Source organism: Stigmatopora argus, chromosome 14, assembly GCF_051989625.1.
Source record: "Stigmatopora argus isolate UIUO_Sarg chromosome 14, RoL_Sarg_1.0, whole genome shotgun sequence".
NCBI lineage: Eukaryota > Metazoa > Chordata > Actinopteri > Syngnathiformes > Syngnathidae > Stigmatopora > Stigmatopora argus.
In genome coordinates this window covers 1170876-1196749 of record NC_135400.1, presented here as the reverse complement: position 1 = coordinate 1196749, position 25874 = coordinate 1170876, and the positions used below count along the sequence as shown (strand labels likewise).

Genomic DNA, 25874 nt, shown 5'->3' with positions numbered 1-25874 from the left:
GATATGGAATTGTTTTGTTTCTTGCTTACGCAATTTGATCGATTACTCGCATATTGTTTTAATTTGTGACGCCAGGTTGACGCTTGGGTTGCTTGATTATGGAATTGTTTTGTTTCTTGCTTACGCAAATGGAATCGATAACCTTGTAATTGTTTTGATTTGAAGCCTTAAATAGGCAGGACATAATGCCGCTCTTTAGAATAATCTTGGGTGGGGCGAGCTGCCGGATGTATTCTCTCTTGCAAGAATTAAATGTGATGTGACTACAGATGCCTTTTTTATTGAAAGCTGAATTGGGAAAACCTAAGGAATAAACCTACTATTTGGATGAACCTAACAATATATAATATGTGAAGGGAGAAACAAGCGAGGCGGCTTGTTCCACAGAAATAAGAGTGATAAAACGGGTCCGTTGTGTAAAAAAATAAAAGATAGCGCGGCCTCCTCGGCTGACGGGGACAGAATAGAAATCGGGTTTTCAAAAATGGCTTATGTGCTGGGTTTGTGGAGAATTGGGTCATATATCGCGTGATTGCCTGGACAAAAAGGTCTCTAAAAACAAGGCAGGCCTGCTCAAAATGATTTGAATGAGGATTTTGAACATGAGGATGTTGAGCTAATTTTAAACCAGAGATCACATTCTTTGTGAATGAATTCAATTGGAATTTTTTGTGTGATGCTGAAAGTTGTAAAACGGCAATTAAAATGGTTATTTCCAAGTGCTAGGCATACTTTGTTAATAGTAACTAAATGTACTGTCAATTTAATGGAATGAAATGGCTTATTGCGGCTTATCTTGATTTTATCCTGTAAGCCAGCGGGAATGTTTTGGTTAACAGTCGAAAGAAATACAAAACGACCAATTAAATGTTTAGCGGGGTTGCCAAAACTGCGTTTTGTCATACTCTAAACTTGCCAAATAATGTGTCGATTGCGGGGGAAGCGCTCTGTTTTGTGCGGCTGATTTGACGGTGTTAGGCATTATAATACAGTATAGTATGCGCGCGGACCGCACAAGCGACTAAAATTTTTGGGGGACCCCTTCCGTGGAGAATTATTACAATAATTGGCATTCAGGGCGCTGAAGCAAACTTGAGGGCAGAAATGGGTTTTGCTATGATATAGTTGTGCTTGCAGCATATTGTGATTATGGGGTCTTGGCAAACTATGGTGATATAGTTGGATATCGGGAGAGTAATTAATTTAGTTTATTAATTTAGTCTTCTCTAAAAATATTATAATTGTGCACAGGAGGCGAAGCATTGTGCACAAAAAGGAAAAGAGAGCGTTTTGGAATTGTAAACAAAAGATAAGAATGCTGCTTCTGCAGCGAGCGTGAAGGTCACAGTCAGCGGCTAAGGGCGCGCTTCCGTTTAAACATTTCAGAATAAGAACAAAACATGGTCTGCAAGGGATGCAGGGTTCCGCGATTATCTTCGCATTTATTTTTGGGATTTAATCAGAAATGTCTTTCGAGGTGATAGGAAATCAGTTTGGAAAAAAATGATTTGGTAAAAGCTTTGGAATTGGGAATAATGCTATTATTATTATTTTATTTTTTGTTTTGTGAAGTTCAAAGGGCTCTTAATTGAAGAGAGCTAGTTTTGGAGGATAAAACGATATTATTACTGTTTTTGAATGGTTGGATTGTTCAAAATACTTTAATATAGGAGATTGGCTGGTTAAAGAAAAATGAATGGAATTTTTTTACAATATTATGGCATATTGGTGACAATTTGTGGGTCCTTTATTAAGCATTGAAAATTGTAATTATGAAATGCCTAGTAAAAGGTGGATTTCTCTAATTTAATTATTGTAGATTTTTCTTGTGGTAACAGAGAGCTATAAGAAATAGCTCTTATCTTAAGTAAACATAGTATGGGGTGATTTGCAATTAATGTCTTAGGTATTAAGAGTTATTTGGTTGTTAAAGAGATCAGACATGAAATTAACAATGCAGAAATGAGAAATTTTATGGCATTCGTCCAAATTGTTAGGTAAATTGAACCTGGCTGGGATAGATAAGATAATTGGTTAAGGATAGGCATAGTTTCCCTAGAAGAAACATGGAGCGTCTTTAAGTGCACAAAAGACTTTCCCTCTTTGGCCTGAAGGGGATATGCTTTGGTATAGGTCATATTGATGACTATTGGGACGTTACTGTCTATTACTTTAGGGGCATACAAATTAAGAATTTAGCCAAAACTTACTGCATTGCAATTATGGGGTTAATCCACCTGAATGTTACGGTGATAACGATTGGCAGTAACAAGCTTAGATAAAGGGAAATATCTACAACAAATTCTAGTGTGAAACAAGTGATGAAATAATGTCTATGTTTAGAAAATAACATCTCCAAATTATAAAATATCAACCTTTGAGAAATGCTTTAAGTAGATGGGTTGACTAGAATGGGCAAAATTCGATAGCGTTGAAAGGGGGTGTAACTTAATGCAGAACATGGAGATAAAGTTTTTACAAACGGTTAAAAAACTTAAAGGGGGTGTGTGTGTGTTTCAATGTGTCACAACTTTTCCATTATTGCATTATTGGCGAATAGATAGTTAATCACAGCCACTCGCATAGCAGTCCACATGCTGACTGACTGGGGTAAGGGGCGGTGGTAATTGAACAAATTTCTATTTTTAGATATGTGGCACGTGAATCTAATACATTAATTACCTAGTTTCTTCAGGCAACAACCTTGCGGTTCGAGGATCTACTAATGCGGAGTGGATCCAGACCTTCCGGAGTGTGGAGTATTCCTGGTGTCCTCAAGAATTCGTAGGTTTTCTCTGGATACTCCAGTTTTACTCCAACAAACCAAAATTATGGATGATTGGGGGAGCACTCTAAATTCCTTGATTATGAGTGTGAGCGTGGATGAGTGTCTGTCTTTTGTGTTTTAATTGGCTAGCCACCAAGATATCAATATTCTAATATCAAGGTGGAATATTTCTGAACTCGCTGATAAGCCTTCCAAGGTCGGCGGTGGCAGAGTGGGACAGAAACAAAAAGAAAAGAATTTCGCCAAATGAATTTTTTTTTTATTTCTGCAATGGGAAATTTTGGGAACCTGGGGGACTAAACAAAAACAAAAGACTTATCTGGGAGGGCTGCCATTTTGAGTCATGGTAAATTTCATGCCTCAAAAAAGGGGGAGGTTATATATTCAATCTATATGCAGATATATGGCCAAAACACGGGCGATTCCCCCTCATGTCAAGCTACAAAAGCTACATATCCATTTCAAAGGATACATATGGATTTTATAGAATATGTGTGGTACAAGTCCTAAAACAGATTGGGGAAACCTTGTTGCAGAAACTGGTCTAGATTGGCAAGCTTGGATGACACACGCGTGCGAAAAAACCATCAGGCCTTCGATAAAATTAACCCATACGGTGGGGGCATTACAAATCATTATTCAGACTGACAAATTAACTTGTGGATCCTTGTCTGACGTTTGTCCTAAGTCCATGGGCAGGTGGAGAAGACTCTTTTTACAAAATTCTACAATTGTGTCTCAACAACAATGACCATGTCTATGGAGACGGTAAGAAAGTCGTCAGAGATGGAAACACCCGGATCCGCCATAGTAAAATTAAAATCTAAGATGACCAGAGAATTCATTTCCGCAACAGGGATTTCCCAAACGGGCAATAATTGGTTATTGTTGATGGAAAATGCAGCTATTATAAATCAAACCTGTATAGCATGTAGGGGGCCGACCTCTCTTAAGAGTAGTACCCGCGCAAATGACCCCTGATTGTGTAAAGGAGATAATGACAAAAGAAGATGTAAGCCCAAAATGTATGAAATGGAATAATGTCTACCCAGTTACAAGAGCAGCAAAGGACAAGCCTAACTTTTAAACACATGTCGCGTTTAATCATTTTACCTGCTTAGTCCTCACAGGGCACGGTCCGGCACTGGGAGCGATAAATGTGACGTGGTGTGCCCACGTCCTAAAACAGACTGCACCCCTGATTCCACGTTCTGACCTATGATGGTGGTGGGGTGGAAATAAATTAAAGACTCCTGCCAAAATGCAGCAGGACTTTGTGCCTTGGTCTCACTGCTATTACCAGTGTCTGTTTTTCCATCTACAGTAGAGGAGATACAATTGGCTGCACAGAAATCCGGTATGATGGCGGGCCCCTCGCGACGGCGTCGATCGGTATGGAGAGAGGGAGATCCAACATACATTGATGCGATTGGCATCCCCGGGGCGTACCAGATGAGTATAAGTTGGCTAATCAGATCGCAGCAGGTTGGGAGTCTATTTTTCTTTTAATTACTCCAAACAAAAATGTTGATCGGATAAATTACCTGCATTACAATGTCCAAAACCTTGGAAATTATACTGAACAGGGATTTGTGGCGATAAAGGAACAACTGGCAGCCACTAGTCTGATGGCGTTCCAGGATCGCATAGCAGTTGATATGCTGCTCGCGGAGCAAGGGGGCGTGTGTGCAATGTTCGGAGATGAGTGTTGCACTTACATACCGAACAGCACGTCACCCGGGGGGTCCCTCACCAGCGCCATTGATGGCCTGCAGACCCTCAACCGCAATATGAAGAAGCATTCTGGAGTCGGAGCATCCGCCTAGGAGAGCTGGTGGCATAAGTCCTTTTGAAAGTATAAGGATTTGGCCCAATTTGTTGCATTTTCCGTAGCCCTTTTTGCTACGATTTTGACATTATGTGGGTGTTGTATTATTCCCTGCTTAAGATATTTGATAAGCCGACTTATAACCACTGCGATTGCCCCTACAAATTCTAAATTGCATGAATTATATCCCCTACTGATGAAACGTGCTGACGGCAGCAGTGAATTTCAGGAGCATGGTAATTCCGAGGATGAATTGGGCGAAAATGATTTTGTTTTCTGCTTTTCAGACCTGCAGAACGAGTAGGGCCTAAGCGGGTAAAATTAAAACAGCCAACGGACATTTCCTCCCCATTTTTATTTTTGCCATAAGGGAATGTTGGAGTAATCATTATTATAAATGTGTTTGCAATGCTTATTTAGGAATATAAAGCCTTATAATATACATGCTTACTATATTAATCAATATATTTGCTTATTAGGAATAATAATGCTCATCCTAAATGTGTAACTATATATATATATATATATATATATATATATATATATATATTGTTGATCGCTTTTATGTTAGAGTTAGAATTAATATGTGTTTTCAACAAAGACAAACGCTTACTCCAAGGTCACTCTCCAGGACAGCTGGCTCCAGCTAGAGACTTAACAATTCACTGAGTCCTTGCTCCGAGGACTGATTACTGGAAGATACGCCTCAACCCTTTCCCCAGATACAAGTTCCAGGATCTACAAGGACTTTTAAACTGCTTTGCTCTGTTTACCTTATAAAGAAATTATTATGCTTACTGGTGCAAATTCTAATGCCGTTGTTTTGCTTATTGTGCAAATTCGTACGCAGGTGTTCCGATAAAAACAGATTGTTGTGACAGTTGTTTTTATAACCTTCATGATGTTATTCGGTTAAGCTTATACAATTGTTCAAAACAGTTGAGACAGTTGTTTTTGCTTATGCAATTGTTTAAATCAGATTACCATTGAATGTTTTGGTTATGTGCCGCTAAATGGACCGAAGAGTATGCCGCTCGTCAGAATGCCTTGTGGACTGAGACGACATCACAAGGCACCTCCTTGCAAGTTGTAAGCAGTTATGTTGAAATATGTTTTCCTATTTTAATTAAATATTAATAATAATGATTTAAAAGGTTTGAATCATTATTCAATATTTGCTCGAAATTTTACTCGCATCTCAAATTGCTCGTATGTCGGGTCACACATATGTCGAGGTATTACTGTATTGTGAAATGTTGTTAGTCAAGAGATACCATCTGGGTAACATGCTCATGCTTTTAGTTTATAAAACATATGAACATGTTTAAGTGAATATTGAGAGTGAGCTTTTGTTATATGTTCCATATGTAGTAATTCTCCGAATGATCACGACGTAAAAATCTTCGAATGAGTTAAATTGCTAATTCGCAAACTGCATATAAGCGGAGGTCCACTCCACTGAACAGTAAACCCTCGGATATTGCAGATAATGTAGACCAGACATGGAAAAACCGTGATGTAGGACCACCCCTATTATTACTACCGTATTACCGTATTATGCTGTTTAATATACCTGGGTATATTAAATGATTTTTTTTTTGAGCCTCCCGTTTGTGCGCCATTTAATATACCCCTGCCGTTTAATATACCTGGGTATATTAAACGGAAACTCAGGTTTTTTGGCAAGAGTTGTATGGTGTTCATGGGGGCATAATTAAAAATACTTAAGTTCATTAAAATTCCAAGACAGACTTTATTCAGCAGTAAGTAGTTACTAGTCGGACAAAGACTCCGAATCGCTGTCAGCATCAGACTTCTCTTCAATGACGACTTCATCTTCATCCTCACTTTCAGCTTCCTCCTCCAGTCCTAAATTTGGCAAGGGATCTTTGGTTTTCTTTTTCTGCTCCAGCAAAGCTTTCAAGCCGGAGTTCAGTTCAGCTTTGCAGTGAGCTTCCCCTTTCTCCTTGCATTTCCATGCTGCGGGACACAAACTATACTACCTAATCCCAGCCTGGTCGCCTCCTGTTTCCCTTCTGTGCGAACTCCTTCTTTCCGTTCTCGGACCAGTCCTCACACTGTTCTCGCATTCGCGCCTTGAACGCTGAGTTGATGGCGACGTCTAGAGGCTGCAGAAGGTTGGTCATGCCAGCAGGAATATACCTCACAGCCAGCTTTCGGTTGTCGAGTGACTTCTTGACGCTTTCTTTCAAGTGTGAGCCATACCTGTTCATCATGATTACTCCCGCCTTATTCTGCCGGAACAGATTTCGGGCCCCGAGGACTTTTTCAATCCAGTTCTGCATCAGCGGCTCATTCATCGGACCACCTATCGAAACGGCCAGGACGATGTTCTTTGGTATGGTAATCTTCGGTATCTTTTTCAACCCCTTCAAGATCACCATGGTCTTCAGCACCTCGCCCGACATCGAAACCGCAATGACAGTCGTGAATCGTGTCTTTGCATGACCTGTATCCATCCCCTCAACTCCTTTCTCTCCCTTGAAGTGGAGCGTCTTGCTGGATGTCATGTCCAGGTAACATGGGGTCTCATCCATGTTGTAGATCCTCTCAGCCGAGATACCCCTTGTGACCGCCCTGAGGGCTTCAAAGTGGTTTTCGACGGACATGATGCGTATCCCGATCGGTCTGTTGTCTTGCTGCGCAACGTGAGTGATGGTGTGGAATGTGAGGCTGTGCCGCCTCGTGAAACCGTAGGCCATTTTGTCCGTCATCCGGAATTCCCCTATGTTCAGTTCGGTCGCTATATCAGAGGCGAGCTGCTTGAGGCGCCTGTAGTTAACACCTTTCTTGGCCTTCCTCTCTTCTGTCACTCTTTCGAACAGCTTCTCTTCGACTTCCTTGTACCTCGGCTTCTTCCCAGCTCCGTCCGGTTAGGCGCCTTCGTTTGCGATGTGTGGACGATTAAATCAGCTTTTGCTCTTGCTTTATCCAATTTCTGATCTGCGCTGGCCAATGTTCCCTCTAAGCTGCGCGCGTGCGCAACTGCGCACTACTCTCGTCTTCTCTGCGCAGCAGCAATCATATGGCGCGCAGTAAAAAAAAAATCGGAAGTTTTTTTTTTTTTTTTACCCCTTTCCCCATGATGGCGCCGTTTAAGCGGCAGCCAGTCGCAGTAGCTCTGTCCACTCTTATGTTTTTCGTGTTTTACATGAAAAATTAGAGGGAACATTGACATGCACCTGCTTGTGGCAGGTGTGATACTGGTGTGCCCATAGCGAGCAATGATGATGTCGTGACCGGATGATTCGCCTAAAGACGTTTTGCCGACGGACGTTTGACAGACGGACAGGTCGCCGAATGAACGTTCGTTCAAACAGCATTTAATGATTAAATACAAATACTAGTATTTGTTAGTTTAATGATTAAATAGAAATACTAGTATTTGTATTTAATCATTAAACGCTTTTTTCAGCTGGGTTTGACCGAATTTGAGAGTATTTTGAGCCGTTTGGCGAATGGACGTATATAGACGTTTTTTTGCCTCCATCGCGATATCATCGCGACATTTTACCGAGGAATTCACTTCCCTGGGCTCGGTTCTAATGTCCAAAGAGCTCCAGTATTTGTATTTAATCATTAAATGCTGTTTTAGGATGGACTTGACCCGATTGCTGTCATTTTACGGCTCGGTTCTGCTACATCTGCCCGCCCAAGAGTGCTTATTCCCGGACTGCCATGCCCGCCCAAGAGTGCTTATTCCCGGGCTGCCATTGATGGTAGACTAACATTGATTTTTACTATAATTTGGACAACAGTGGCGGCGGGCCGGATTAAAAATCCTAACGGGCCGTATATGGCCCGCGGGCCGAGGTTGAAAAACTTGTACACACACGATCCGGGGGTGGGGCGAGCGCGAATCCCGTTTCGGCGAAACCTCCGTTCGGTCGAATGAACGTTCGGCGGAACGTCCATTCGACGACCTGCCCGTCTGTCAAACGTCCGTCGGCGAAACGTCTTTAGGCGAATCATCCGAGTACCGATGATGTCGCTCACACTGGTTCTCAGTGCGCTCAGGGAGGTTGTCTTTCTGCTCAGACCAACGAAAAATTAGAGGGAACATTGGCGCTGGCTGAATGCCGTGGTGCTCAGCACACTTTCGCTTGTTGTTGCTGAAAGTGGTTCGCAGCTCGTGTAGAATGGCGAGCTTTCGTTCGACAGTCAGTTCCGTCCGCTTTTCCCTACTCACTGTGCTGGACGTGGACGCAATGTCGTCTCTGAAAGCTTCCGTGCTGCTTGTGCTTTCCATATTGAATGAGTGACTGTACAAAATCACTTATGCCGTATTTATCCGGGTATATTAAATGGGGGGGTGTATTAGAGATTAGTAGATTGTACTGTTAAATTAGTAAACTTGGCTAAAGTACCAAAATCTCTTGCACTTAAAGTGCAGCCTTTATTTTGTTTACTAATGAAACAGATTAAGGTTAATCCTGTTTCATGACCTACTTAAACCTAATACAGGTATAGTCTGCAAAACGTTGATGCACCCCGTCACGTGCGTAGTGGATGGTACCTTCCCGTTTGTGCGCCATTTAATATACCCCGGGTATATTAAATGGGGGTATATTAAACAGCATAATACGGTACATGTTTTCGCGCATATACAGAAATACTAGTACTTAAGTACAATTATCAAGGAGTATTTATTAAATATTACAGCTATAAGCATATGAAAAGACTGAAATGTGTTAATATCTAAATATAATCCATATATTAAAAAAATTGTAACTACTTGTAAGTACTCAGTGAAAATAGTTCCTCTCTGCTTTTTTTAAATTAAAAATAAACTGGTTATTGGGAGCTTTAGTTCAAGTCTTTTTCATCAGATTCAAGAGCCATTGGATCTTCGATGGAATCTTCAAGAGCCGCCATAGGGGAGCTTTTCAGGAGGAGTTTTGCGAGAAATTTTCGGCACACAAGGAAGATGTTGATGGGAAGTTGTGACCGCTGTTTGTTTTTTAGTACAAATATGCTTTTGTCAAGGACATGTTTGGAGGGAAATTAAACTTCCACTTTGCTCCTCTGCGCCGTCCAGCCGTCAATTACCTGTCCAGGGAGCTCTATTTTCGAATAACAGCAACGACGTCAGCCCGCTGCACGGCCTAAAATGGAATCTCAACTTCCACAGTGCTCCTCGGGTCATCCAGCCATCGTTGTCGCCGAAAGGGCTCTATTTTCGGACAAGGCCGATGATGTTCATCGTAATGTTGACCGGAGCGTGCACTTTGAAACATAACTGGGAAATTTCACCGTCATTTCCGCTAACATGAGGCTCCTGGAGTGCTGAGCAAGCTCTATTTTTGGTTTAGGACCATGGTGTCCGCTATAACGTTGCCCGGGGCTGGCATTTCTGAAAAAAATCCTCCTTCAGGCTCTCTGCCATCCAATTTACCGAGCAAGCTCTATTTTCAAATAAGCGCGTCGGCCTCACAGCTCTGGGGTCCTGGGTTCAAATTTAGGTCACGTCCATCTGTGTGGAGTTTGCATGTTCTCCCTGGGCCTGCGTGGGTTTCCTCCGGGTACTCCGGTTTCCTCTCACATTCCAAAAACACACATGGTAGGCTGATTGGACACTCTAAATTGCCCCTAGTTATGGGTGTGAGTGTGCATGGTTGTCCGTCTCTTTGTGCCCTGCGATCGACTGGCCACCGATTCAGGGTGTCCCCCGCCTCTGGCCCTGACCCAGCTGGGATTTCCTCCAGCACCCCCACGACCTTAATGAGGATAAAGCGGTTCAGAAAATGAGATAATATGAGATGAGATGTTCATTAACATTAATATGCATTCATTCAATTTCTGAACCGCTTTATCCTCACTAGTCACGGTGGGTCCTGGAGCCTTTCCCAGCTGACTTTGGGCCAGATGCAGGGGACACCCTGAGTCGGTGGCCAGCCAATCACAGGGCACGAGAAGACAGACAACCATTCATGCTCACACTCATACTTAGGGGCAATTTAGAGTGTCCAATCAGCCTACCATGCATGTTTTTGGAATGTGGGAGGAAACCAGAGTACATGGAGAAAACCCACGCAGGCCCGGGAAGAAAATGCGAAACCAGGACCCCAGAGCTGTGAGGCCGAGGCACTAACCACTCGAGCCGCCGGGCCGTCCATGAATATGTAAATGTTGATTAATTTGTATTGTACCTTTATTAAATAAACCAAACTCAAACTCCACTTTTTTTGAACACATAGTTTAGTTTTAAACACAATTGTTTTGAGGTTTAAATTTAGTTTTGCAGGAAAAGTTAGTGATTTTGTGAATCCTGCATGACAATTGGGTTTTGTGTTCACAGAAGGGAGAGCTTTCCAGAAATGTGTCATCAGCAATCCAGAATCCATGTAATGACTGTTGAGATTTGTCGAGAGAACATTGATTATACCACATGCCCAAGTTTGGTGTGCTTTCTAATTAAGATTTGGCATTCAGTGTGTCTTTGGCTTATGAATGATGGATTGATGTATTGTTCTGTACCCATCAGTACAAATGATGAGTGTGTGCTGTGAGTTGTGTGGGTATGTGTAAGGTCAATGATGAAGACAGATGAAGTCTATGTCTCGAATCCAAAGAGGGAACATTGACTCCCACAGGTTATTAACCGTGGTCTAATTTAACACCGCTATCTAGAGCTGTCCTAGTTACACAAACCTCATAATTCTCAAGCACATATAAATTCACACTGATTTGTAGGGCTAAACAATTCTAAAAGGAGCTACAGATGACTACATATTCAAAGCTTAGTTCGAATCTCTTTTCAAGTAGAATGTTGGTAATATGGTACATTTGCCTGACATCAGAACAGTGTCAGGGATCAATTCCCACTCGGTGGCAGTGTTCAATTAGTATCAGCACTCCATTTTTATTATTTGATACTACATTTACAACAAAGTTACATTTTAGAGGTTGACCGATACAGTATTTTCTCACATATACACCATATTTGTCGCTCAAAAAAATGATGACTCAATCAAGAGTCAAGCTTTTATCCGCACAAATTAGACTTGACATGCTCGAAACTGCTATGTGACAAGAAATGCCATTACACAAGACAATGTGGCCGATACGGTCACTTATTCCAAAATAGAGAAAAGATAAACAGATAAAACGCTAAACAAAACGTATTTTGACGTCTATGAATGAAATTCAAGGAAATAATAAACCGTATCTTGCATAAAACATGAAAAAAGTCACTTGGGCCTGCCATTGCTTGCTCAGGGAGCCGCCATCTTACATAGGGATGAAATTATTGTCTACTTGGAGGCAACACCCTTTCGGAATGTGCAATCCAGCAGACAGTCCTTTTGATTCATACGGTATCTCAGAAATACCACGTGCAATTTTTCTTAAGATTTTCCTTTTCAAAATAACACGTGTACTCCCTGTTAAAACCATGGATATGGAGGTCTCATCTCATCTCATTTTCTAAACCACTTTATCCTCATTAGGGTCGCGGGGGGTGCTGGAGCCTATCCCAGCTGACTCTGGGCCAGAGGCGCAGACACCCTGAATCGGTGGCCAGCCGATTGCAGGGCACAAGGAGATGGACAACCATGCACACTCCCACCCAAACCTAGGGGCAATTTAGAATGTCCAATCAGCCTACCATGGATGTTTTTGGAATGTGGGAGGAAATCGGAGTATCCGGAGGAAACCCACGCAGGAGAACAATGAAAATTGTGAATCAGGGGGCGTCTTATACAAGAGAAATTGTAAAATTCAATGATTTTAAGGCCATTTTAAGTGTACGGCTTTTACGCAGAGGCGGTTAGGCGATTAAATATGGTATATGGACTTTATCAAACAAATTAATCTGATAAACAACAACCACTGTATACGCTTGACTGACGGAAAGAGAGACAAGTCTGCAATGCTAACCCACAACAAGACACATGGTAATAATTTTTAAAATGTTATTTTAGCAAAAATAAAAAGACTATGCAATGTTGATTTTGCTCTTAAGGTCTTTACTGATTCATGCCCCGCTGGCAAAAAGAGACGTAGACAGTGAAATCAAATGTATATTCTTCCAAATTATGCTCCAAGCGGACATAAGAATGAATAAAATTTAAAATAGTTAGCTTTCGGGCGATCGCAACAAGTCTCCCTCACACCGTCTCTTTATTAAGTGTGAGTGACACAATATTGAAAAACACAACAATCGGGAGAAGAAAGGGCAACCTGTTTTCATATAAAATATACCGAGTCACTGGACATATGTGAGCATTTAGAAAAACAAACACTGCAGTGTATTTATGTGTGTATGCATGTATCAGTGGTGTGCCGTCAGGGCCTTCAGGGCCTTCTCTGCTGGCCTAAGAAATATCTGAATCACAGACTGATGTTAATTATATTTTGCACCTGTATACTTATTAAATGATTCCAAATTGTCTGTCAGCTTCCTTTCATTGCTTCCCCCCTGGTTGCACTGCTTCCAGATGTGTTTTCATATTGAAGCATTTAACCAATCACATTTCAGCCATTATTTGTTGCCAGGGTCAGAAATCTGCCTCAAGGCCTTCACAATCAGTTCTGCAGGCTCTGCTGCATTAAACAAGCGTCGATAAGACTGTTGCTTTAACCAATCAGAATTCGATTTTGTGACACCAAGGCCTTGTTGCAGGCGGAGGGATACGTCATTGCCTTCTCGCAGGCGTAGAGATACATCATCGCTTTCACCAACTATGATTGGCTAGTGAAAGAGTAGGCGGGCCAAAGCCAGAGTGAGCGAGCCAGAGCTCGCAAACTCCACCCACAATGGCCGACGGAGGTAAACAAATGGATTTGCAGATTTGCTGACAAAGCCATTTTCCAGACGGACTTTTCCAGAAAAAATAGACATCATTAAGAAAGGGCGGTCAACTCCGAAGCTAGCAAGTCTGTTACAACCGGGAAAAGGGTTTGCCCGCCACTTTCAGTTCGCTAACTATGAGCGCTACCCCTGGCTCACGGGCTCTGAGGAACACTGCAAATTGTATGGCTGGGAGTGCTTGTTATTTGCCACCGATCGACATGGTGTTTGAAGCAACACTGGATTTGCAAATTGGACTTGTTTAACCAAAGCAGCAGCGAGACACCAAAGCACTGCCAGACACTTACAAGCAACGGTGCTCTCCAAAACTTTTGGGGAAACCCAAGTGGAGTTACAGTTCAGACACCAAGTGCGCAGGGAAACGGAGCGCCACAACGAAAAGGTAAAGAAAAAAAGGGGAATCTTAAAAAGTTTGATAGACTGTGTGAACATCTACGAGAAGTCTGTGCGGTGTGCTGATGGATTTAAAGCACATCTGGATGATTTTGAATTTTGTTTTTTTTGCTTCACACATTTAATGGCATTTTTGAGTTTTCAGATGTGTTTTTTCAATACTACAGAACAACAAACTGGATGTACAGTTTTGTCTTGCAAGAGTAAAGGAGTTTTGTGACACAGTTGAACGCGAGAGGAGTTGATGTGAGGAAATCTACAAGGCCACTGAATGCAGTGCGGGTGCTCCAAGCGCACGAAGAGGTCAAGCGCAAGATTCTCGCGCGCACTACCACCAACTCCAGGACAGGATTCTGGACAATATTATTTGCCAGACGCAGACCAGGTTTCAAGACCACGAAAGACTGATGTTTATCTCCCTCCTCGACCCGCAGAATTTTCGGGAATACCAGAAAACTTTCCCACATGCAGCGTTCTTCAGCTTAACGCAGAGCCATGGAGCACTTGTTGATATGCCTCGGCTAAGAACAGAACTGATTGTAATGTATGCCATGGATGATTTTACAGGAAAATCTCCCACTGATCTCCTTGACTTCCTTCAGCAGAAAAATCAGGGTGAGAGCATGGGGCGGCTGTACACTTTAGTGGGTTTGACAGTGACCATCCCCCTGTCCACTGCTTCTGTCGAACGGACAATTTCAGCCTGAAATAGAATCAAAACTTATGCCAGAAATACAACAGGACAGACGATGATGGCGATAGAAAATAACTTTTTGATGGACCTGAAACGCACGTGTAATCTGTACGACAGAGTAATTGAAATCTTCTTGAAGAAAGAAAGGAGGATGGATTTTGTGTATAAATAAAAATACTTTTTGGTGAGTGAAATATGTCTATTTTCCTAAATAATATCTCATTTTATTAGGTTATTATTGATTATTTTTTACATGTGTTGCAGCTGTAGCTGCATCAAAGGTTTTATAGTCATAAAATACTTATTGAGGGTTGGATTCATTCACACAGCACTACTGAAGGCCTAGGTGTGAAATGCACGGCCTGCCACTGGTATATATATATATATATATATATATATATATATATATATATATACACACACGCATACACCGTGTGCAGTCGATTGGTCGCCGGTCTTTTGGTCGCCGTCTTTTGGTCGCCGTCTTTTGGTCGCCGGTCTTTTGGTTGCGGTCTTTTGGTCGCCCGGACCGCGACAACGGGCGACCAAAAGACCGGCGACCAATCGACCTTGTACCTGCATACACGCACGCGCGCACACGCGCACACACACACACACACACACACACGTACACACGCACACACGTACACACATACACATACACACATACATACACACATACAAACACACATACATACACACATACATACACACATACACACACACACATACACATTCATACATACACACATTCATACATACATACAAAATAAACAAATTTGCTTTTAATAAAAATGAACAAAATAAAAACTTTCTCCCATTTGGGATGGAAATGGAAACTATACATTTTGGCACCATACCAATGTTCCTAAGGGTGTATTTTAAATACTTTTTATGTGATTACATGAGATGAATAAGATACAGAGAATGTGATATACATTATCACAAAACAATTATAATAATTAAAATATTACTTAACTAATATTTCAAATTTGGCAATTTCACAAAATCCACATTATCTAAAGGAGAGGCGAGAGGTTTTAAAAGATGAAAAAGTGTTTTGCTTCCAAAGGATTATCATTGAGCTTAGATATTGAATAAGATGAGCAAAGCCATAGAACTGGATCGATTAAGGTGTATGAGCAAACCACCTTGCAAAGCTCAGCAAAAAACACAAGTAAATTGGGGGTGGGGTATCTAATGAACCCCATCCCATCTCTCATCTTCTACTATTGCTCCTTACTTACATTATATTTACCTATCACCCTTTGCAGACCAAAAACACCCCCTTTCTCAGTGTGTGGCTCTGTCCTATGCTGCAGAATACAGCACAGACAGCTACTACAGGCACTGCAGTGTTATGCTATAGCGCACGCAGTCATCTGGATGGCATCCACCAATGAAAGAGGGGGGAGGAGAGAATAGATGGGTACAGACTAGTTGAGGAGGGGGTAGTTTGAAATGAAATCATTTGCAGGTTTACCGCACCCAGTTTTTTTGGTGATGATGGTTCAAAATTTCCTAAGTGACCCTAAAAAAACATTGCAATTAAAATTCAGTTGAACTTGTTAAAATCCGTTTGACAATTATTAACACACTGAATAAGTGTTTGTGGTGATCCATGATATTCTCTTGTTCTCTTTCAACATTTCTTTGACAATAAATTAAGCTCACTGGGTGAGACTGAGGAGCTGCCAGACCTGTGTTGCGGCTCGTCCTGCAGATATTGCTGCACTGTTACCCTCCCCTTCAGCTTTCCAAGCTTTTTTTGCCACTGTGTTTGCAATCAAATAGACTGCACTACTTTCAAAGTCACCTCTGCTTTGATGGTGATGCTACCCTTCACCTGCCATCCAATTAACTTTTTTACTACCATCCCTTTGGTTTTCATCACACATTTATATGTCATCTCGTTTTTGTACTTATAGTAATTTGTATATCCCAAGTCATAAAGTAGTGGTGGAAGAATTTCAGCATAGGTTGTGTCCACAGTGATTTCTAAGATGATTAACAGTGAAGGAAATGTTTCTCATTCATTTTCCATACCGCTTATCCTCACAAAGGTTGCGAGGGTGCTTCAGCCTATCCCAGCTGACTACGGGGTGGGAGATACCATGAAGTGATAGCCAGCCACCTCCCTCTAATGCCTCACTATGTCGATGCCAAGCAGTATAGTTTAAAATAATTGATGCATCTTTATGTACAAAAACAGCAATCAATTGACACCAAAATTAACAATGTTAAAATTAAATGTGTTTTGTCTGGGCCAAAAGGCACTCGTAGTCATATTTAAAATCTCGACTTGGAACCAAAACAGCTCAATGCTTTTTCATTTAAAATGTCCAACTCCAAATTTACACTGCAATATAGCGGTTCACAATCATTATCAAAAAACATGACATTGATTCATTCATCACCCATTATACCATGCATTCTCGCAAGGGTAGCAGGGGTTGCCGGAGCCCTTCCCAGCTGACTTTGGGCGAAACGAAGATTACACCCTAGTCTGGTCGCGAATCAGCCATAGGAGACACAGAGACAGACAACCATTGTCACTCACAATCATACCGCCACGGGAATTGATCCCATGCTTGGTGCCCCGAGTCAAGTGAAGTTAACCACTACACCATCAGGTGGCTTAGTGGTTTATTTTGTTGTTTTCAGGTTTTTTTTAAATGACAGTATTAAAGCAATAACTTTTGAGACAATAATTCAACTACTATGTTTTGTTAAGACAAGGCTACCTTCTTTAAGGACTCCGTTCTATTGGGGGACTTAAATGCCTACATGGTCAATGACAGTGGGACCTGAAGGGGTTTAATTGGCAGTAGTGTGTGTGATATGATGACGTTAGATTGTTAAGATCATTGACCTGGTGATGATCTCATCAAGCTGAAAGATTGTTAAAGATTGTCTTAATAGGGGTCGAAAATGTGTTTTATGTGAGGCATCTGGCTCTTTTAATGAGTGCATCTGGTGCTCTGCAAACAACAATTTTCTCTGTGACAGCTGCTCATTAAGTGACTTAAGTTACTTTGATCTTGGATGCTTCAAACGTTTGCCACAAGTATAGTATTCTTCAATTTGGCATCCTTTTGTGGTGAAGTGACGGAAGCTCATCCCATGACCCATTTACATGGTTGTGCCTCAACACCAAACCGCAACAACTGTGTTGCAGAGTGGCCTCACATTTTAACAGTGAGGCTGAAAAAGGAAAGCAAAGACATAAGTGTTTGCATCCGAACTCCAAAGTGGAACGATTCTACTAAAAGGCTCGCTCTGCCACAGTGTTTATTTTGAACGCAGCAGACTCTCTTGTTCCGATAACGTCACTTCACGCCTCAGAATATTTTGGTCATGTGCAGTCGCCACTGTTTTCCTCCCGGCATCTAACAAAATTGGGAAACGTTTTGTTTTATAAAATATATTGCCAATAGTGAAACGTCAAATGTGTAAGAAAATACTCAAAACATTTAAGGCAGAAACTCATAACAGTATGTATCTGTGATGTCTGATTTCCACATTTTATAAAAATAAGGGCAACTATGATGAGGGTACAAAGGCTTTGAACGTCTACAGAGTATTGATGGCTTTCAGAGCCTCGTCAACAAATACAATCCCCTTTATTTTATCAATACAATACAATGTTGAGTTTGAGTTTGAGTTTGATTTATTTAACAGGGGAGAGCACATATTAATGAAAATACAGTCATACCCTGAGATACGAGCTTAATGATGAGCTGGTATGTCGATTTACTTGTATCTCAAATCAATGTTTCCCATAGAAATGAACTAAATAAAAATGTATTCGTTCCCAAGCTCTGGAAAAAAACACCAAAAAACAGAATATTACAATGAAAAAACATATTTTTATAGGTTGTAATTCACCATCTACTAACAGAGTAACAAATAACTAGTGGTTATGATGTTTTATAATAAAATGAGACATTATTATTCATTACAAGGCGGAGTTTGCGGATGGAAGAGAGAGACTTGACGGATGCGCTTGTAACGTAACAAAAATATTACATTTAACTTAAATGAATTTAGATTCATATACACACACACGCCTAAAAAACGTTTTAATCTTACGTTACACTAAATGAAAACGTTCGTGTGCAATAACCAAGGCAAGGAGGTTAATGTATTCCACTGCGCCTTTCGAGGCGAACTTCCTGCTTCTCCATACGTATTGGCGAGCTAGCTCAGTCACGCATACACTACTCATGTTGTTCGATTATTGCTCGTAGAGATCTTTGCATGAAGAAGATGCGGCGAGAAAGACAGTCCATTGAAATCATAAGCAGCCACCTGGCTGTTTCGTATGCTCGTATCTCAAAATTTGTCTCGTATCTCAAGGTAAATATTTGCTCGGAATTTTACTCGTATCTCAAATTCCTCGTATGTCGGGGCACTTGTATGTCAAGGTATTACTGTATTCATATTTGTGTTAATGAACATATGTAAGATTGTAGCTGAAGGCTAATTTTTATCTTTAATCCCTTGTGCAGGTTGAAGGTAAACGATGACGCAGGCAAGTACCAGTTTTAGAAAGTGGTGTGATCGCAATTTTGTTTGTCTAACAGCCAGGCTTTAAGATGATTGGCAAAGAGGTTCAGAGACAGGAGTGCACGTATGGTAATAGGTATTGAGTTCCAGATATGTGAGGCACGGACAGAGAAGGTGCTTTGGCTGAATACACTCTTTTTGAAGGGAACTACACAGACACCTCTAGAGCCAGCCCTTGTTGATGTTTTGGAAAAAAAATTGCACAGAATCTTGCGGTGGAGGAGGAGCTTTGTGATGGAAGACTTTGTTAACTGAGGTGGCATCTGCATTTTTAACAGTGTTGTCCCAGTTCAGGCATTTGTTTTTTAGAATATCTGACAGTCGTGGTGCGTTTTTTTTGTCCAATACTTGCTTATAAACGGTTTAAATTGGTTTTTGTGTTGTCTTGCAGGCCAACTTGATAGGCAGTAATTCATGTGTAATATTATTATTGTGTCAAAATATAGTTTTGCATACTCTGGAGTTAGAGGTGTTAGGCTTTTGTTGTTGCTTTCTGTGACTGTTATCTTTTATATTAATGTCCCTCCTTAAGAGATAAAAGCTTGAAGCCTTAAGTTAGAAATACATTGTTTAAAATGTTTGCACTTTAAAGGGAACCAGTTACTTAAATTTACATTTTTATTGTACACTTTAAAAGCAAACAACTTGGTTGTTTGTTATTATGTTACAAAAATGATTTGATTGAAATTGCACTACTACATTGAAACCTCTTCAGAAAGCGTATTTGGCTTAAAATGATATTTTCTTCTAGGGTTTTAACCCTCATCTTGTGTTGTGGTTAGTACCGAACCAAGTGCAGTTTTGAATAATCAAATGCATTTTGAATGTGTATAGTTTGGTTTCTTTTACTTTAAATAAAGTGTTTCACAACCATTTTTTAACAAAGGCACATTTTTGTATTTAAAAAATCTCAAGGCACAACTTTTTCATTTCATTTTCAAGTGTCGCAGTGGCTTTCCGAGCCTATCCCAGCCAACTACAGGGATACCCTGAATTGGCGACCAGCAGAGTAGGTAAACAACATTTTTATTTACTGTGGGTTTATTGGATTTTGCGATGGGCTTACAAGAATGGACAATCTCCAGCACAGCCTCTAAGTAAGGTGGTTAGTTGAAGCTTCTGTTTGGTGCAAAGGCAAAAACAACACTAAGGTCACTGGAGCCTATCGCAGTTGACTTTGGAGACACCCTGAATTGTTGGCCAGCAAATCGCAGGGAACGAGGAGATGGACAACAATTCATGCTCACACTCATAACTAAGGGGTAATTTAGAGTGTCCAACCAGCCTACCATGCATGTTTTTGTGAATGTGGGAGGACACCAGAGTACACGGAGAAAACCCACGCAAGCCCCACGAGAACATGCGCACTCCAAAAAAGTGGACCGACCTGGATTAGAACCCGGGACCCCAGAACTGTGAGGCCGACGGACTAACCGCGCTTCACCACGTAATTGATGTTCCAAATTTAGGAGAGAAGATCAGTCAATGTTTCAAATTGATGTATTTTCCAATTTGGGCTTGTAAATCAGCAGTGTGTGCACAGAATAGGAAGTTTCAAGCACAAATTTGTCAGCACAGATTAACAGCAGACAACAAGAAAGTGGCATATGACCAATTAACCCGCGATGCCCATTCATAAAATCACATGCATTTTATTATTATCATTAGTTCTTACTTCTACTTGTTTTGTTTAATTAAATTTTATTTTCTTATTTATTTTAAATACTTTTAACTTGGCAGCCTGGCAGCTTGAGTGGTTAGCACGTCGGCCACACAGCTCTGGGGTACCGGGTTCAAATCCAGGCCGGTCCACCTGTGTGGAGTTTGCATGTTCCCCCTGGGCCTGCGTGGGTTTTCTCCGGGTGCTCCAGTTTCTCCCACATTCCAAACACATGCATGGTAGGCTGATTGGACACTCTAAATTGCCCCTAGGTATGAGTGAGAGTAATGGTTGTCCGTCTCCTCGTGCCCTGCGATTGGCTGGCCACGAATTCAGGGTGTTTTGCTGGCCCGAAGTCAGCTAGGATAGGCTCCAGCACCCCCCGTGACCCTAGTGAAGATAAAGCGGCTCAGAAACTGAATGAAAAATGAATGAATAATTTTATCTCCATTTGACATCTACTTTGAGCGGAGAAAAAGTACAACACAGAGCATTGTTAAACACAACATTAAAAAAAACATGCACCACAGGCTGAATGTAATATACGACTGAATTTCCAGTATTACTGATGAAATGTTACTGCACCCAGTCACCTTAAATTCCATTGAGGGCAATTATTGACAGGATCTTACTTTGCATTAGTTGTCTCTGGTTGAATACAATACGGGCACTATTGGTATGCTGTGAAAGATCGTAATTGTTTTTATTGAACTTTTGTTGTGTCAACTTTTTGTAAGCGCAAATACAGGAAGCGTACTGTAGTGGACCTGACATCCTTGCTATTGCAGGTTTGTTTGATCACTTCCCGCAGTAATGCGCAACGGATGCACCTCGGGTGGCCAGTGCAGAATAAATTAAAAATGAGAGAATTTTTTTTAGCCCACTTACCCGAGCGTATTTAGATGAGTATGGGTCCTCAAACAGCGCCCACATCTTGGGCTGCCACACTTCCCACCATGTCGTCCTGCGACCGTCCTCCTGCATACACAGGCGCTTTAGGTCACCATCAGCGCCGACAGCGATAGCCGGGTCTTCCTCGGGTGCGTCGGGCTCCGGAGTTTCAAAGCTGTCGAGGGCTTCCTCAGCGTCGCGGTGCTGTCGATAGTTCATCCAACAACACGCCTCCACGTCCGTCTCATCGATGCCCCAGAATGCGAGTTCCTCCTCGAAGAGCGGCCCACAGACATCATTAGGGCAATGAAGTTTCCCGGTCCGGTAATAGTTAAGGATGAAGGCAAAAGTAGCCGGGTGGCGGTCAAAGAAGAACTCATCAGACTTGGGGTCATAGTCGAAGTTACTGTAGGCGTCGGGCTCTGTTAGCCAGGACAAGCGTGTGCCTGGCAGTGTTTTTAGGGTGCTTCGATAGGTTTCGTGGCGGACCCCGCCACAGTTGATCACGATTTTCTCACTATCTGATGCCGAGCAAGTCATGGCTGCGATCGGGCATTCTTTGGACGGTGCGCTCGAGTGGTGGTGATGCGATGCAGTATCCGCTAATACCAACTTCCAATCACAGCCGATGTCCGTTGAGATTCCGGAAATACGTACATCCTTGCAAGGTGTCAGAGAGAGAGAGAGAGAGAGGGGGAGGGAGAGAGAGAGAGTGAGAGTGAGTGAGTGAGTGAGTGAGAGAGAGTGAGAGAGAGAGAGAGAGAGAGAGAGAGAGAGAGAGAGAGAGAGAGAGAGAGAGAGAGAGAGAGAGAGGGGGAGAGAGAGAGAGAGCGAGAGAGAGTGAGAGTGAGAGAGAGAGGGAGAGAGAGAGAGAGGGAGAGAGTGAGAGTGAGAGAGAGAGAGAGAGAGATGGAGAGAGAGAGATAGATGGAGGAGGAATCTCAAACTGGTGCTGATGCTATGAGGCTCACAGAGATGCATATAGTGGAATGTATATGGTAAGCAGTTTTTATTAATCAAACCAAACTCGGCTAATTGTCTGATGGAATGAATATAATTGGATACAATGCATTAAGCTCAAATTGCCCATGGTATGGAGTAAATTGTATTTTTGTTTTTATTTATTTTATTAGTTATTGACTACAGTTGAGATGCCGACAAACCAGTGGCGTTCCGTGAATTTTCTAGTGACGCCTTCAGCTATCGAAATCAATCCAACCCTCAAAAACTATTTTATGGCTATAAAACCTCACTGCAGCTACAGCTGCGACACATAAAAATCATCACTAATAACCTCATACAATATTATTTAGGAATATAGCCATATTTTACTCACCAAAAATCCTTTTTAACTGTGCACACCACTGTGTCCTGTCGTATTTCTGGCATACTTTTTTATTCGATTTAGTGCTGAAAATGTTTGTTCCCGGTTGTGACAGGCTTGCTTGCTTTGGAGTGGTCCGACCTTTCTTAATGATATCCAGCTTTTTTTTCTTGAAAAGTCAGTCCCACAGCAATATATTTGCTTGTGCAGCTCACTCCAGATACAGTTTGGTAGCTCTGGCTATTCCACTCTATCATAGCCAATCATAGTTGGTGAAAGCAATGACGTATACCTACACCTGCGAGAAGGCAATGACGTATCCCTACACCTGAGAGAAGGCAATGACGTATCCCTATGCCTGCGAGAAGACAATGACGTATCCCTACGCCTGCGAGAAGGCAATGACGTATCCCTACGCCTGCGAGAAGGCAATGATGTATCCCTATGCCTGCGAGAAGGCAATGACGTATCCCTACGCCTGTGAGAAGGCAATGACGTATCCCTACGCCTGCGAGAAGGCCATGGTGTCGCCAAATCGAATTCTGATTGGTTAAAGCAACAGTCTTATCGACGCTTGTTTAATGCAACAGAACCTGCAGTTGATTGTAAAGGCCTTGAGGCAGATTTCTGACCCTGGCAACAAATAATGGCTGAAATGTGATTGGTTAAATGCTTCAATATGAAAACACACATCTGGAAGGAGTGCAACCAGGGGGAAAAGCAATGAAAGGAAGCTAACAGACAATTTGGAATTATTTAATAAGTATTCATGGACAAAATATAATTAACATGAGTCTGTGATTCAGATATTTCTTAGGCCAGCAGAGAAGGCCTTGAAGGTCCTGACAGCACACCACTGCTACAAACACTGTAATGGTACTTCACCATATGTTTTTTATTTTTATTTTGGTTGTTTGTGTGGTTGGTTTGTTTTGTCAGCAAGCAAGAAACCTAAATAGAGAAATTTGTTAACTAAGGGCCACCAGATGCTGTAGTGGTTTACTAGCCAGACTTTGATGCTGGCAAGCGTGAGATTGATTTCGTTTCAGTGGCTGTATGTTTGAGGGCGACTGATTTGTTTGTCTACACTTGTGCCCTACGTCTGTCTGTCGACCAGTCTAAGGGGCAGTCTGACTTTCGCCCAAAGTCAGCTGGGATAGTGTTAGGTTTATCATTATTATAAATTTGCTTGAAATATAATCATTATATACGTATATATATATATATATAACAAGTGGTCGTGGGTTATCCTATTGTGAGGACATTTGTGTGAATCATTTTCGGAATATTTTGAAGGGAATACGTAGTACAACAGCAAACAGCCCATCGTTAGCGAACGTGAGGGTGGAGGCATGGCAAACCGCCAACCCGGAAAACGAAGGTAACAAAAGATTACAACAAAATTAGAATTCTGTTTTGTGTAAAGTTACATTGAACGTATGTTTGAGTGTCTGCATATATTAATCCAAGTAAATTTAAATTTGTTTGTTCCGTTTACGAGTGCGTTATCGTGGAAAAAAAAGGTACCCCCCCCCCACGCCCCCAAACGTCTCTGTCTCCCGTCGGCGAAATCAGCCCAATTTTAGTTAGATTAAACACATTTTATTACTATTAAACCACTAGTTATGTGTTACTTTGTTAATAGATGGCAAATTAGAAGAAATGATTTTTTTTCCAATCCAATATCCTGTTTTTGGTGTTTTTTCAGAGAGTTGTAAAGAAATAATTAGTTTTCCATTCATTTCATTGGCAAACGTCCGCTCGAGTTACAAAAATCTCGTCATACGATCTCAGTCTCGGAACGGATTACGATCGTATGTCGAGGTACCACTGTATATATATATATATATATATATATATATATATATATATACATATATATGTATATATATATATATATATATATATATATATATATATATATATATATATACATATATATATACATATATATATATACAGACGCTCCCCTACTTACGAACATTCAACTTACGAACAACGGTACATACGAACATGTCTGCAAATTGCATTTAAGTCCAAAAATGTTCGCAAGTCCAATTTTGTATTTCGCGCCTTTTTCGGACTAGTACTTCTTTCCGCCCCTAATACCGACGCCTGGCGCTGTGAGAGCTCAGCTCACCCAGCATCTACCTTCTTCTTCGTTGCAATGCGAAAGTGCGTGAATGTATCTCCAGTGTGCAAATAACCTTTTTCATTTGTATCATTAAATATCTCATGCATCCAATATTGAATATGGTTGATAAAAAGCTAAAGGCTTCTATTGAGGGAGTTGCAAGGAAGAGGCAAGCCATTTCATTTGAAACGAGTGGCAATAATAACGAAGCTTGATGCGCGTGAGAGTGGTGAGCGTTTCACGGGCATTGAATCGTTCGACCGTCAGTACCATTTATAAACAGAAAGATCGAGCAGCAGGACCCAAATATTGAACGTTGCACAAAGTTTGCAAATCAATTGAATGATGCCATACAGTGCTACCGCATCATTTATGATAAAAAAAGAAGAAAACTGTGCAATCGTCATTAGGTCGCTTCTTTTGGCCAGTTTCTAATACATAAATCTCTCTCTCTCTACAGTACTGTACATATTCTCTCCATTTTATTATTTTTTTTCAGTACAAACCAATGCGTGTTACTTATACAAGCCTTAAACATACAAATGCACTTATATAAACCTTCAATATACTTATATCGGCCTTAAACATAAATTATAATACAAAATATAGCACTGAATCAACTTACAAACAAATTCAACTTATGAACAATCGCTCGGAACCAATTGCGTTCGTAAGTAGGGGAGCGTCTGTATATGTGCTTGCAATGAAGCTTATTGACATTAATAAAAGGCATTTTAATAGATCTCTTGCAAGAGAAATG

General features: G+C 41.3%; 1 protein-coding gene across 3 annotated transcripts in view; it reads right to left on the bottom strand.

Moving 5' to 3' along the window:
- Positions 1-22316, bottom strand: part of LOC144089173 (voltage-gated potassium channel KCNC1-like) — a 133426-nt gene extending 111110 nt beyond the window's left edge. For all 3 annotated transcript variants that reach the window (XM_077620097.1, XM_077620098.1, XM_077620096.1), the window contains exon 1: positions 21654-22316. In XM_077620097.1, the coding sequence (XP_077476223.1) occupies positions 21654-22196 (543 nt within the window). In that variant the 5' untranslated portion in view covers positions 22197-22316. The remainder of the gene's footprint in view (positions 1-21653) is intronic.
- Positions 22317-25874: the final 3558 nt, after the last annotated feature.